This window comes from Myotis yumanensis, unplaced genomic scaffold, assembly GCF_028538775.1.
Source record: "Myotis yumanensis isolate MYYU_CA2020_CCGP unplaced genomic scaffold, mMyoYum1.0.hap1 SCAF_5, whole genome shotgun sequence".
NCBI classification, from domain to species: Eukaryota; Metazoa; Chordata; class Mammalia; order Chiroptera; family Vespertilionidae; genus Myotis; species Myotis yumanensis.
In genome coordinates this window covers 27,637,101-27,651,664 of record NW_027223756.1, presented here as the reverse complement: position 1 = coordinate 27,651,664, position 14,564 = coordinate 27,637,101, and the positions used below count along the sequence as shown (strand labels likewise).

The 14,564-nt window shown below is 49.9% G+C and overlaps 1 protein-coding gene across 2 annotated transcripts; it reads left to right on the top strand.

Annotated features, from left to right (window-relative positions):
- Positions 1 to 667: 667 nt before the first annotated feature.
- DELE1 (DAP3 binding cell death enhancer 1) lies at positions 668 to 13,553 on the top strand. 2 transcript variants are annotated; one of them, XM_070414730.1, is made up of 13 exons: positions 668 to 793; positions 1,766 to 1,880; positions 1,975 to 2,098; positions 4,292 to 4,439; positions 5,364 to 5,525; positions 5,781 to 5,869; positions 5,971 to 6,067; positions 8,964 to 9,106; positions 10,110 to 10,268; positions 10,362 to 10,454; positions 11,112 to 11,271; positions 11,798 to 12,031; positions 12,979 to 13,553. In XM_070414730.1, the coding sequence occupies exons 1-12, from the start codon at positions 763 to 765 to the stop codon at positions 12,028 to 12,030; spliced, it is 1,554 nt and encodes a 517-aa protein (XP_070270831.1). In that variant the 5' UTR covers positions 668 to 762; the 3' UTR covers position 12,031; positions 12,979 to 13,553. The 2 variants fall into 2 exon arrangements, with proteins under 2 accessions (XP_070270831.1, XP_070270830.1); XM_070414729.1 differs by having other exon boundaries at positions 669 to 793; positions 11,112 to 11,277.
- The last annotated feature ends 1,011 nt before the right edge of the window (positions 13,554 to 14,564 follow it).

Here is a 14,564-nt window from a genome sequence, read left to right as displayed (position 1 = left end):
GCAGGCCGACGCTCTATCCGCTGAGCCAAACCAGCTAGGTCTCTCTTAGGTGTTTTAAAAACAGCAACTCAAGTTGTTCCTGCTAAGCCAGTTAGGGCCAGACCACTCTTCCTGACCCTCTCGTTACGAAGGCTGGTGCCCAGACAGTGGAGGGGGTGGTCAGAGGCTACGCGGTGAAACAAAAGCCGAGCCGGAGCTGGGAGCCCGGAATCAGGGCCTGCCTGTGCAGCTCTTCACCGCCTACCCCGTCGGCCCGGCCCGCCTCTCCAGGCCGAGGGCCTTGGACGGGGAGCCTGGACGACGGGCTTCCTACCTGAGACCCTAAGGCTCTTCTCCGCCCAATGGGTCTCGTTACTCCCACCTCCTCCAGCATCGCGGCCGGAGGAAGGCTGTTCCCCTTTCGCGTCTCTACGGTGTTTTGCAAGAGCCTCTGGCGCCACCGAGGCCGCTCTAGTCCCGCTTCTCGGGCGGCTCAGCTTTGCCAGCCGCGAGCACCCGCCTCCGCGCTCTCCCCTGGCTCGTGCCAGCACAGCCCACGTGGCCGTGCCCTTGCCGCACTTCACCTCCCGCTACCCAAAACCCGCCTCCACCCCACTTCCGTTCGCCCAGCACCGTCCTTCCGGCGGGGCCCCTTTCTCATTGGCCGGTTGGGAGCTCCCCCCGGGTTCCGCCGCCCGGAGGGCGCTGCAGCGGCCGCCGTACCCGCTGTCCCGCGGTTTGGCCTCGCTTTTCCGGCTGCGAGCCTCTGGTGTCGGCGACGACATGTGGCGCCTCCCGGGACTCCGAAGCAGAAGTGAGGGGCGTGGGAGCTGCGCGTCCTGAGGCAGCGGAGGCTCGGGATGGGAGGGAGGGCTGAGCCAAAGCTACAGCGGACCTGGCTGGAGCGGGGAAGGCGGGGCCTGGAGGGGCGGGGCTGCACACCCGGGGATGAACTGAGGGAATTTGAGGGGTCGGTGGAGCTAGTGGGAAGAGGGTGGAGCTTAGAGCCAAGGAGGTGGGTGTGGCTATTCAAGGGGGAGGAGCCAAATAACGAGGTGGTGGGTGGAGTCAATAAAAGGTGTAGAGCAGCGGTTCTCAACCTGTGGGTCCCGACCCCATTGGGGGTCGAATGACCCTTTCACAGGGGTCGCCTGAGACCATCGGAAAACACATAATTACATATCGTTTTTGTGATTAATCACTATGCTTTAATTATGTTCAATTTGTAACTATGAAAATACATCCCGCATATCAGATATTTAGGTTACAATTCATAACAGCAGCAAAATTACAGTTATGAAGTAGCAACGAAAATAGTTTTATGGTTGGGTGTCACCACAACATGAGGAACTGTATTAAAGGGTCGAGGCATTAGGAAGGTTGAGAACCACTGGTGTAGAGGCCAGTGGCGTAGGCAGAGCCAATGAAAAGGCGGGATTTAGAAACTGCTCCAAATATTGAGCTAGAGTTCAATTTGTGTATGAATGCCTGGTCATTTTAGAACAGTGGTTGTCAACCCTAGGAGGGCATCAGAATTGCCAGGGGCAACAAAATATAGATGCCCCACCCAGAACAGTCTGGCTTATTGGTTCTGGGGTGGCACCCTAGAATCTGTACTAGGCAAAAAATTCCCACATGTATCCTTTAAGAACTTTTGCAGAATCAGATGCCAGAGATCCCTGGGTTCCTGGGCTGGGGTTCCAAGTATCAAAGGGAAGATGGGTGGGCCTGCCATTGCCTCAATTCTGTTTATATGGAGGTGACTGGTTTTTGTTGCTCTGCACAGCTCTTCCCCGTCTGCTTGGGCCTGGCCTCCGGGGGGTGACCCCCAAGCCCACCGGTCCAGATGGGTCTCAAGCTACCTCCTCGACTCTGCTGGTCTCTGTGCCAAGCTTTGACAGGTGAGATACTGCCATCCCCTCACTCTCTCCTCTCCTGGCCCCCCTCTCCCTCTTACCTGAGACAGAAGTTAATGACCGCCATTACATCATCTAGGTCAGACCCCCATGGCCCAGGTCCAGGCACAAGCAGGGGCCCACGGTCCCATGGATGGAAGGATGCCTTCCAGTGGATGTCTGGCCGTGTCTCCCCAAACACCTTGTGGGATGCCGTATCGTGGGTAAGGCTTCCTCAGTCCTGTCCTTACCCCTCAGTGTGGGTGAGAATGATCCTGCATGGACGTGTAGTCTAGAAACAGGAGCTAGGGCATCATTGTGCCCACACTCACATTTTGAGTAACTCGTGACTTTGGAGCATATTTAGGGATATAGAGCCACACTCCCCATCCCCTGCCCTCCATGTGTTTATTCCTCCTTTTATTCAGTAAACTTCTATTTAACTCCTCTGAGCCAGGCATTTTGGGTAGGCACTAGGGAAATAGTGGAGAACAAGGTAGATAGGATTTTTGCCTTCATGGAGCTGACAATAAATAATGCTAAATAGCTAATATTTTCTTTATTAATGTAAAGTATTATCTGTGCCTTGTTTAATCCTTACGAAAGTTTTGTAAGGGAAATATCTCCATTTTATAGATGAGGAAACTTAGGCTCTGAAGCATTAGGTAACATGCTTAAGGTCACACAGCTCTTAAGTAGAGGAGCCAGATTTTACTCTGGAGTTCATACTCCTACCTACCATGTTCCCTAGCTTGGTTGCTGCACCTAGTATGGCTTGTAAAAGCACCTCGTACAGATCCTGGCCCATAACTGTTGCTGAATAAATATTTGTTGAATTTGATCTATAAAATCAGATGCTCAATCTAGCAGGGCAGAATCTTTGCCTTACAGGTTGTTCTTATAAGGTATTTTGAATGAAGTTGGCACACGCATCATTCTTGTGTCTGTCACATCTCATCCCTATCACTTCAATGCTGTGTACTTTGGCAAATGACTTCACCTCTCTGAGCCTCAGTTGTCTCATCTGTAAATGGGTGTCATCAGCAGAGCTGAGCCTGGAGTGTCTCCCATGACAGGGGTACTTCTGTCTGGGAAGCTGTGGACTAGAGGCATAACACACTTTGGAGAGGGGAGCATTTTCCCTTAAAAAAAAAAGATTTTATTGATTTTTTAGTTTTTTGAGAGAGAGAGAGAGGAAGAGAGAGAAACATCGATGTGAGAGAGCAACATCGATTGGTTGCCTCTGGTACACATACAGACTGGGAACCAAGCCTGCAACCTGGACATGTGCCCTGACTGGGAATCAAACTGGCAACTTTTTGGTGCATAGGAGGACGCTCAACTAGCTGAGCCACACCGGCCAGGGCAAGCATTTTCCCATTTTGCCAAAGATCCAAACCCTAGGGTGATCCCCCAGAGTCTTTTTGGAAACTGGACCTGGATCCCAGGTTTCCTGATGCCATCCCTCAGCCCTGTCACTGCTGCCGCGTGAAAGGGCCTGAGCACAAGCTTTCCTCAGTGCCTGGTACATAACGCTGTTATTGACAATGCCAGCGCCTTCTCTTCTTTCTGGCCTCAGCTCACACGTCACCTCAATAGAGAGGGTTTCCCTGATTCCTTACACTCTGTGTAAACCCTGATTTGTTTCCTATAGCATAATTTGTAGTTCTTTCTCTGTGTATTTGGGTTTTTGTCTTTCTCCATCAATGAATATGATAAACTCCACTGGAGCAGAAACTGTGTCTGTCTTGTTTGTCATTGTGCCCAGTTCCTGTTGCAACACTAAGTATTTGGGTGTCCCTTTCAATATATAGGAAGGGGGAGGGAAAACCAAGCGGCACTCGGTAGGAACTAGCTCAGGTGTTCTGCAGACCTGTGGAAGAAGAGACACTTTCAACAAGCCTGCACCTGTGAAGAGGTGTGTGGTGGGGTGGCTTGGTCAGGGCGAGGGGAAGGGAAGAGTTGTGCCAGGTTAGAGAAGGAGAGTGAGCCTGGTGGGGAACTCTGACCTGTCCCTGCATTTTTGGCAAAGCCCCAACTTACCACATTAGCTTTTTGCCTGCTCAGACTATTTATTCAGTGACTCGCTCATGCGTTTATTCAGCATGTATATCTTAGCACCCTACTAGGTGCCAGGGATACATTGGTGAGGAAAACAGACATGGTTCCTGCTGCCCTCGTGGTGCTTTAAGACTAACAGGAGAGTCAGACCTTAGTGGAATAATTGGAGAGATGATTGCTTAGGTACCAGTACCACCAGGGTTCCCCAGGGGAAGTTGGGTGCTGTGAGAGTGTGGAGTGGAAGCTGCCCCCACTAGGGGTCAGGAAAAGCTTCTCGAAGTGATGTTTGAGCTGCAGGCTAGGACTGTACGGGCTGACTGGTGACAGCTGTGTCCCTGATGGGCTGTCTTTCCCAGGGCACTCTGGCTGTGCTGGCCCTGCAGCTGGCAAGGCAGATCCACTTCCAGGCATCGCTGCCAGCAGGACCTCGGCGAGCGGAGCACGGCTCTTGGCGCAGTCCCCTGGACTGTTTCCTCTCATCTCCCCTGTGGCATCCGTGCTCCTGTGAGTTCTCAGTCCCGGGGACAGGAGGGCTGGGCTGGGAGTTTCTCTGGGCCAGGAAGCATCTCTGGACACACCTCAGGAAAAGAGCCATCAGCAGCTCCTTGCCTTTCCTATCTGAAGTCAGAGGAACGAGAATGTGAGGAAGTTCCATCCACCCAAGGTGTGGGCCACACCTACCCTCCAATGTCCTCCCATCACCTTCCATGGAGGGAGCCCCACTGGGGTGCAGTAGACTGTAGATATTGGGTGTGGCTTCCTGTCTACCTCTGAGCCAGTTAGGTCATTCTCTGCTCAGTCAGTCATTAATAAATGAATCTTTATTGAGTAATTATTATGTAACAGGGTACAGAGGCAATGAAGCCAATTGGTTAAGGCTCTGGAGTCAGACTATTGGGGTTCAAGCCCCAGAGCTGCTGTATACTAGTCTTGGGTCCCTGGACAAGTCATTTTAAACTTCCCTATGCCTCAGTTTCTTCATCTATAAAAAGGGGTAATAATAGGTTTCTTGGGAGGACTAAATGAATTAATATATGTCAAGGTCATATGTGCCTGACACATAGACACATAGGAAGTGCTCAGTATTAGTTTAAATTCTTGCCCTTATTGTCATGGTACCATCATTACCGGTATTATCATCAACAAAGTGTTAGGTGCTGGGGCTACAACAATGAATAAATAAAGTAGATGCCTCCTTGCCACTGGAAGATTAAAGCAGAAGAGTGATTTATGCTTCAGGCAGGAGGTCAGCGTAAATGTGGGCCCCTCTAAACCCGTGCAGAGGGAAGCCAGCAAAGGAAATGGAGGAGGAGGTCTGTGAGGGAGGTGTCACCGGAGTTTCCAAGTTCTTCCTTTAGTCCCCAAAACTTCCCCGAGTTCACTGTACTGATCCCCTCCTAATGTGACTGCTGTCGCCGGCTCTTCCAGCATTGCGGAGGCACATTCTCCCCAGCCCTGACAGCCCAGCTCCCAGGCACACTGGCCTCAGGGAACCCAGGCTGGGCCAGGAAGAACTCTCCACTCAGCCCGAGAGCCCCTCCGCACACGGATCCTTGAGAGCAGCTGATCCTCAGGAGCCCCCTGAGGAAGGTATGTCCCTACCTCCTAGAACCAGCAGAAGGCAGGGCGGGGTGGGGAGTTGGACTGATGAACATTTCTTGTTGTATATGCCAGGTGAGGGACTTGTCATTCCTGTGAGGCCCCAGGCTTCCTGAGGTAGTTCACGGTTATTGTGGTTCCTGGCAGTGGTGCTGGCTGGAGGGGCTGGGAGACTGGTAAAGTGGGAGAAAAGGAGAAATTACTTTCTCCTTTGCCCTGGCTGGTTGTTGGCCTTTTCCCTTGCAGATCCCAGTGATGTCAGCTTCCTGCATGCCAGCAGTAGCTTCAGCTCCCAGGCAAAACCAACCCAGCCTCAGCCCACTGGTGAAAAGCAGGTATTGTCTAGATTTGGCCACCTAGATCTTTGTAACATTGCTCTGGGCAGGTGGCAATCCCAGTGAACTCCCCCATGGTGAGTCTTTGTATTTCTTCCCAGGAACAAGATAAATCAAAAACGCTTTCCCTCGAGGAGGCTGTGACTTCCATTGAGCAACTCTTCCAGCTCAGTGTTTCCATCGCTTTCAACTTCCTAGGTAACTAGGTGGACCCTCCCTCAAGGCAGGCAGATGGGAAAACAGAAAGGGTATGGAGAAGGTCAAATAGAGTCACGGTAGGGATTGGTTTAAATCAGAGAGTTTCTTTTCTCCCAGGTAGGTAAACAAGTCTAGCATGGGGGCACTGTGGTGTCAGGGACCCATTCTCATTCAAACATGTTTGCCATTCTTCAAGTTGGCTCCTATCTTGAGGTCCTAGTTGGCTATTCTAAATCCTGCCATATTCTAGCCAGCTGGAGGGGGGAAGGTGGGAAAGCAAAGGGCCACTCCTTCCCTTTAAGGACATGACTGAGAAGTTGCACAAATCATTGCCCAGAATGTAGGCTTACAGCCACCCTCATCACAGAGGAGAGTGGGAAATGTAGTCTTTAGCTGAATGACCATATGCCTACTATTAAGAAGGAGAAAATAAATCTTGGAGAACACCTTGCATGCTCTGCCACATATAGGCAAGAACGGGCTCCTGAGGTTTGGAGCAGGCCCTCAAGTGCATGAGTAAGAACTTCTTACCCACATCTGGAGACTGCAGATGCCTCTCCACCATGTGTCCTGGTTTCCATAGTGACTTGTCTTAAGTTTCAGGCCTTCTAATGTGGAGACCCAGACTCCCAAGCAGCATCTATTGGAGTCTAGTAGGCAGGTGAGTGAGAGGCTGGGATTCATTCAGAACAAATTTATGGAGCATTCACCTTTTCCTCAGCTGTATTTTAGGTGTTGGGGATCTAGTGTTTGACAATCAAAGCCTTTACTCTCGTGGAACTAACATGTGAGTTGAAGGAGAGAAAAACAATACATTGGCAAACAGATAAAGAGAATTCAGATGGTCATAAATGTTATGACCAAAATTAAACAGGGGAGTGTGTTCATAATTTGGGCAAGGAACGTTTAATTTGGAAGGCCTCACTGATGGGGAGATCCTTGAGCTGAGACCTGATTAACAAAAACAAGCCAGTCTTGTTTCCATCTGGAGAAACAGCTTTTCAAGTAGAAGCAACAACAAGTGCAAAGGTCCTGAGGCAGGACTGATTTTCCTTTTTGAGGAACAAAAGAAAGGTAAGTGTGTCTGGATCTTAGAGATCATAGGGAGAATGAAGTCAGAGAAGCTGGCAGGGGCCAGATCAAGTGAGCTTTTCTGAGCCATGGTACAGTGTGGATTTGCTAAGATAGGAAGCCATTAGAGCAGTGGTTCTCAACCTTGGCTGCACATTAGAATCACCTGGGAATCTTTTTAAAATCCTGATTTCTGGGCCTCATCCTCCAGAAATTCTGTATCTTTGTTATGGGGTGGGGCCACAACATTAGTAACAAACAGAATTTCTGGAGGATGAGGCCCAGAAATCAGGATTTTAAAAAGATTCCCAGGTGATTCTAATGTGCAGCCAAGGTTGAGAACCGCTGCATTAGAGGGTTTTACACTGGTGCAGGAAGAAGGGCAGTCACATGATCTGATTTACTTTTTTAAAGATTTCTCTGGCCGTTCTGTAGACACATGTGGATTAAAGGGATGCCAGAGAAGGGAACAGGAGGCTGGGTTGAACTGTTGCTGATGACTAAGCAAAATGTGATGGTAGCTTGGTCTAGGTTAGAGGCAGAGGAGACTGAGAAGGGTAGATGGATCTGGGTATGTTGGTAGAGCCAGTATGGGGAATGGGGACGGTGGGATCCTTTGCCCTCTGAGCCTTCTCAAGGACAAGAGAACTCTGTGAATCCTGGTAGGAGAGTTTTTAGGCAGCAGGGAGGCGACTTCAGTTCACTGCCGGCTGAATGCAACCTGGCTTCTGCCTCATTAGCTTTTTGTGATTCTGATGGGCAGACAGTCTCTTCTGAGAATTTTCTTGCCCATTCCTTCATTCATATATTCATTTATTCAGCAAATGCTAAGCACTGTGACAGAACACAAAAGGAGCATAAGCCATAATCATATTTTGCATTTGTATAGAGCTTTCACCCTATGCAAAGTTATTTCTTTTGCATTCTTTTTCTGCATCTGCCTCCAGGATTTTAGTCTAATTGAGGAGACAGGGCTTATATTCTTGAAACATTTTAGTTTGGAGAAAAAAGCTCGTATATTAAGTAAGTGCCAAAAAAGTGTTTCAAGCCTGAGTGTGGTCTGCAGGTTCTAGAGCAGAAACAGGATGCGAAGGCCAGATGGTGGAGGCAGAAAAAGATATCCCAGGCAGGAGAAACAGCTTGAGCAAAGGCTTAGAGTTGAGAATTGGCTGTGCCCAGCCCCTCTCCTGTTTTCCTTTTTATTTGGAGGATAAAAGAACCTGGGCTTTGGACACACCTGAGTTCAGGTCTTTGCTCTCTTATATTCTCTCTCACGGTGTTGTCATAAAGCAACAGTAACAGTATCAGCTGTGTGAGGTTGTGTTGGTCACAAACAGCCTAAACCCACTCTGGCTAACTTAAAACACAACAGGAGTCTATTGAGACCTGCTGACCTGCCGAGCCTCAGAACTGACAGGCATCAGGGAAGCCCGTGGACCCAGGGGGCAGTACCTATAGTGCCTTCAAAGTGCTGTCCTCAGAATAAACTGCAAAAGCTGTTTCTCTCCTGTCACAAAGAGATCGAGAGTCAGATTTCTGAGGGAGATTCTCATTGGTTGGGAAGAGAGGAGACACGTTGATTGACAGCACTGGGGGGAGGGCTAGTCCCAAAGGGAAATCGGCATCCTGTTGCCAAGAGGAGGATGGTGTAGAGGAGGGCAGAGCCCATTGATGTGTATGGCAAACCAGTGAAATGTTCGGAGAATGGAAATACATGCAAATGTCCAGCACCAAAAAGAAAGGAAGAAGCTGTGGGTACCTGGCCGAGGATGTGGGAAGCTCCCAGGGGAAGCTGTGAGCGTTTACGCCCTGTGCTTTCTTACAGGGACAGAGAACGTGAGGAATGGGAACCACACGGCGGCCTTTTCCTACTTCCAGAAAGCAGCAGAGCGTGGCTACAGCAAAGCACAGTACAACGAGGGCTTGTGTCATGAATATGGCAGAGGCACCTCCAGGGACCTTGGCAAGGTACCAACCTCCTCTCCTGTCCCCAGACCCATCCCCTGTGCCACAAGGCCCAGAGCGACCTCCGGAAATGAGCAGTGGGCAGGGTGTGGGGAAGTCCAGTCTCTCTCCCACCCGTGCGGGAAACATTTTTACAAAGCTCTAACTTCTAAGAATTTAGATTTCAAACTCAGGTAGGTCGGGCCCTGGTCTTTCTTCTTTGCAGCTATACCCTCAGGGCCTAGAGTATTACTATGGTGAGTGGGTTAATTAATTCTAAAACAGCAAGATAGCCCTGACCGGTTTGGCTCAGTGGATAGAGCGTCGGCCTACGGACTGAAGGGTCCTAGGTTTGATTCTGGTCAAGGGCATGTACCTTGGTTGCGAGCACATCCCCAGTGGGAGGTGTGTAGGGGGCAGCTGATTGATGTTTCTCTCGTTGTTTCTAACTCTCTATCCCTCTCCCTTCCTCTCTGTAAAAAATCAATAAAATACATTAAAAAAAAAAACAAGTACAGAAAGATGTTATATACAAGAATGTATTTCTTAAAATTGTATATGATAGCAAAGAAAAGGGAAGCAACCTGAAGTTTCCTCAGTAGAGAATTGGTTAATAACATCTCTGTAGGCCTTAAAAATAATGTGCTAGATCTATATGTATTGTCTGGGAAAGACATTCATGGTGTATTGTTATATGAAAAAATAGGTCACAAAATAGTGAATGTAGTTCTCCCTCTAGACACATATTTATGTGTGTAAATGTATATAGTATATATGTAAGCATATATATGAAGAAATTTGCAAGGCTGTACACTGAGATGTTAACAGAATGATCTTTAGGAGGCAGGATTTCTTGGGATTGTATGTTTCTATTTTTCGTTGTATCTGTATTTAAATTTTTCTTTGGCTTATCTGCATTTTCTGACTAATCCGTAATCATGATGTACTATTTAATTAAAATAACATTTAAAACTTTCAATCAAAGAAAAAGCCGCTTGCAGTGACGGTGTTTCTCCCTTTGCCCCAGGCGGTCCTTTGTTACCAGCTGGCTGCCAGCCAGGGCCACAGCCTGGCTCAGTACCGCTATGCCAGGTGCCTGCTACAAGGCCCAACCCCCTCGAGGGACCCTGAGCGGCAGAGGGCAGTGTTCATGCTGAAGCAGGCTGCAGACTCAGGCTTGAGAGAGGTGCGGGCCATGGGTGGGGTCTCTCCCGGGCACCTGGGGTGGGTGGGGCCTGGCAGCAACCAAAATATGTTTTTCCTTCCTTCTTGACCACAGGCCCAAGCTTTCCTCGGGGTGCTTTTCACCAAGGAGCCATACTTGGACGAGCAGAGAGCTGTGCAGTATCTTTGGCTTGCTGCCAACAATGGGGTATGAGATCTCCAATATCCAGGCATCTTGGGGACCCGCTCTGATAAAGGAGAGGACTTTGGAGCTGGGACTGGGTTCTGTTTTGTTTAGGGGACTTTTTGATAGGAGAATTGGGCCAGCTTCAAGCTCTTGCTGATTTACGTGTGACCTGCGCAAGTCCAGTGGTGTGCTGAGCTGGCTCAGACCAGCCTGTGAGAGCTGTTATATGTAAAATCAATGATGGCCAGAGTATTTGCACCATGGAAATTGCTGAATGCTACAGAACAGGGCTCTTTCTCCCGCAGAGCCAGGTGTTACACATTAACCAGTGCACTACTGAGCTGGTCACTTATTAATCCACACCTGTTGCCTCATCTCTAAAATTGGGACAGTAATGCCTGCCTATCTCCTAGTTCACAGGGTTGTCATGAGGATCAAAATCTGACTAAGATAACAGGTGTGAAAGCATGTTGTAAGTTGTACAGACAGAAGGTGCGTTGTTACACGTGTTGTAATCCAGGGGATCCAGAAGACACGTGAAGACCCCGGGCTGTTGCTGGGGGGTGTCTGGTGTCTGTGAACCGGGGGCATTGGCATCCAGGCAGCATGGCCTAGCGTTTGTTTCATGGATGAAAGCAAGCAGTGTGTATCTGTGTGTCTGTCCGTTTTCTCTTTTAGGACTCACAGAGCAGGTACCACTTGGGAATTTGCTATGAGAAGGGCCTTGGTGTGCAGAGGAGCCTGGGAGAGGCTGTGCGATGTTACCAGCAGTCAGCGGCTCTGGGGAATGAGCCCGCCCGGGAGAGGCTGCGGACCCTCTTGTCCATGGAGGCAGCAGGTGCAGGTGCAGGTCAAAGCCCACGGGGCCCCTCCCCGTCAGAGAAGGGGGTGGCAATCGCTCTTGGTCTCCTTGCTATTTCCTGCCCCAGTGGTTGGGTAAGAGCACAGCTTTTCGAGTCAGACAAACCTGTTTTGACCCCTGTGCTGTCACTGAACTTGGGCTCCATGTCCTCGAGCCTCAGTTTCTTTACCTTTGACTTTGAGGTACTAGTAGTACTTGACTCACCCAGTAGTCGTAAGGGTTAAATGAGATGACTATAAAGGGCTCGGCAAGGCTGGCACACGGTAGGTATTAAATAAGTGGCAGCTGCCCTGGTGATTTTCCAGGAGAGACAACGTCCTGAGGCTGCCTCGGCACCCTGCGTTACCCTGCGAGGGCTCCGAGAGCCCTGCTCACCCATGAGTCACTCGGGCTGGGTGGGTTAACAGTGCCAGGGGGAACCAAGTCTTTAAGAATTCCTTGCTCCAAAATAAGAGTCCAAGAATACAGCATGAGCAAGAGTTACTCTCACCTCTCCTCGCAGCCTCGGGGCCCAAGGACCTGGCAGTCACAGGGTTGAAGTCCTTCTCCAGCCCCTCCCTCTGCAGCCTGAACACCCTGCTGGCAGGAGCCTCGCGCCTCCCACATGCCTGGAGCACAGGGAACCTTGGCCTCCTCTGTAGAAGTGGCCATCTCAGAGCCAGCCCCAAGGCCCCCAATATGGCTGTCCCCCCACACTCCTTGGAAAGGAGTCTCGTCAGACTGGGTTTTGGCTAAGGTGAGACCAGTCACCGGTACCTCTCACTGGTGCATGGGGGAGGGCAGGGAGGAAGTTGGATGGCAATAAAGATAGGGGTCAGTATGCCTTTCCAGGGTGGAAATCAAGTGGGAGCCAAGTTCTCAAGCAATTTCAAGTGCATGGCTAATAAATGACGTTGACCTTTCCCCTCAGTTGGTAGCCTCACAGATGAGCAGTGGATAAATCACAGGCATTTCTGGTCTGTGCACAGAAAGAATTCATTCAGTGACGTGTGAAAAACGGCACTGAATGCTCCGGAGACCCAGGTCCTCACCTCAGCCTTTGTCTTGGAGCAAATCAGTTACCTTCTCCCTCCCGATAGTTTCCTCAAGCTTAGACTATATCTTTTTTTTTTTCTTCTTCAATTAGTCCTCACCAGAGGAGTGAGGATATTTTTTCCATTGATTTTTAGAGAGAGTAGAAGGGAGGGGGGAGAGAGAGAGAGACATTGATGTCACAAAGACACATTGATTGGTTGCTGCACACATGTGCACACACACGCAAGTGCCGCCTGTGCTCTAATCACCGAGCCACGCCGGCCAGGGCAAGACTACATCATATTTTTGCCAACAGCTGATATGTGTGCCTCTGGTGGTTCACAAGAGGATTTTAGGTGGTATTCAAATTGATAGTTTTTATTTTAGTAGTGTATATTTAATATATAACAATGTGACTAGCATATTGTAGTTTCACAGACATTAAGAACAGTGAATCCAGTTCAAGGAAAGCGTTGTGACATTGCGTAGAAGGGAACACAGATCCAGAGAGGTGGCAAAAGTCCTGAGGTGGTTCCATGAGCAGCTAAAACTCGGGGAACACTGAATCAGTTCGCTTTTGTTCCTCTCCAACGGATTCATGAGTGTCTGGTTGGGAAGTAAGGAGTTTTCTTGCCTAAATCCCTGATGTATCTGTTTGACTTTTTTCAGACCTTCTCACTTCAGCCCTAAAGATGGAGCCTGTGGGCTCTCAGAGAGATACCACAACTTGAGTCCCAAAGAAGAGGCCAGTCATCCACCCACCTTCCCAAAGAACCTTAAGTACCTGCCCCAGCACCGTAAGGAGGAGGAGAGTGTGTGGAGGCCTGGGTTCTGGCCGTGTCGCTGTGCATGGCCACGTCACCTTGGAGCAGTGAGTAGCTTGACTCACCGCCTTGTCCCTCTGCTGTAGACCAAGAGCAATGGTGTCTGCCCTCCGACTCTGCAGGGCTGGTGTGGGCATTGCACTGTGGACAGGACCTGAGGAGGCATATGTGTTTACGTGGCTTTATGAGTCACCAGGCCAGGAGGGGTGCCAGACCTCCTGACTCCTGGTCCAGGGCTCTCTCTGCTGTTCACACTGTAATTTTACATGGGAGTGTTTTTATCGTCCTGTGGATATGAGGGAGTGAATGGAGATCGAGTACCTGGACTCTTGGAGCAGGAGAGTGTGGATTTTGAGTGGTCTTTGCTTGTGAAGGGTGTGCTAGAAATGCATGGAGTTTAATAAAGCAGATATGGGATTATCTCATCACTCTGCCCTTGAGTGTATTGGGGAGAGCCAGGGAGACGGGAACGGGGAACTGACAGCCTAGGCTCCATTCTCGTCTCTAAACTTTCCATTAACCAATTTAAAGGGTCTTAAAAGCTTCTCCAAGAGAGAGACTTAGAAAAAATGATTTCTGAGTCAACGCTAATGACTTCAATTACTGAATTTGTGAATAGCTGTGCCCTGGTTTCTGGATGTGAGCCCAAGTTCAATAGCATAGATGTGGTTGAGAGTCGGGTGTGGGAGGGACTGACGACCAAAACCCCTAGTGACGGTTCAGATGGGAAAGACCACCAGCTCGGCCAGTTCAAAGGTGGGAAGAATTGAGGGGAGTGTCCACATTTCCCTCCCTGCTGCTCCCCCCTTCCCCAACCTTAGTGGTCCTGTCACTTTCCTGTCATTGCTGGAGCCCTAAGCTTCCTCTAGCTCCACTGCCTCCCCTGCCCCTGCTGCCTTTCCAGGGCTGCCTTACACACTGGCCTCGCACTGCCCTCCCGTGGGGCAGGGGCCTTGTCTTCCTTTTATTCCAGTATCCTCAGCACTTAGCACGGGGCCGTGCAGGTAGGGGCTCCATGCACGCATTGGTTAAAGCTCAGGGTTTTAAGCTGTGCCATGCAGTAATCTCTCTGCAAAAAAAAAAAAAAAAGGTTTCTGTGGTCAAATAAGTTTGGGAAGCGCTGCACTAGACGTCCCCTTTTTATAGATTCACACAGCACATCAGCATATTCAGGGTTCCAAGAAGTCCTGCAGTACAGAGCGTGGTTAACCCGATGCTTCCTCGTGGAGCTGAGCACAGAGCGGCACCCTGCAGATCGCCCATGAACCTCCGAGGGGCACCTCTGTGGAAAGTCACTGCTCGGGGAGCCAGCCTCTTCCCTTCCTGTTAGCATTTCGGGTTCTCTGATTACAGCTGCCTCCTGACCATGCCTGGGCCACGGGGCAGTTCAGACTGTCCAGGGACACTGGGTGTCGTGTGGTGATGGCCAGA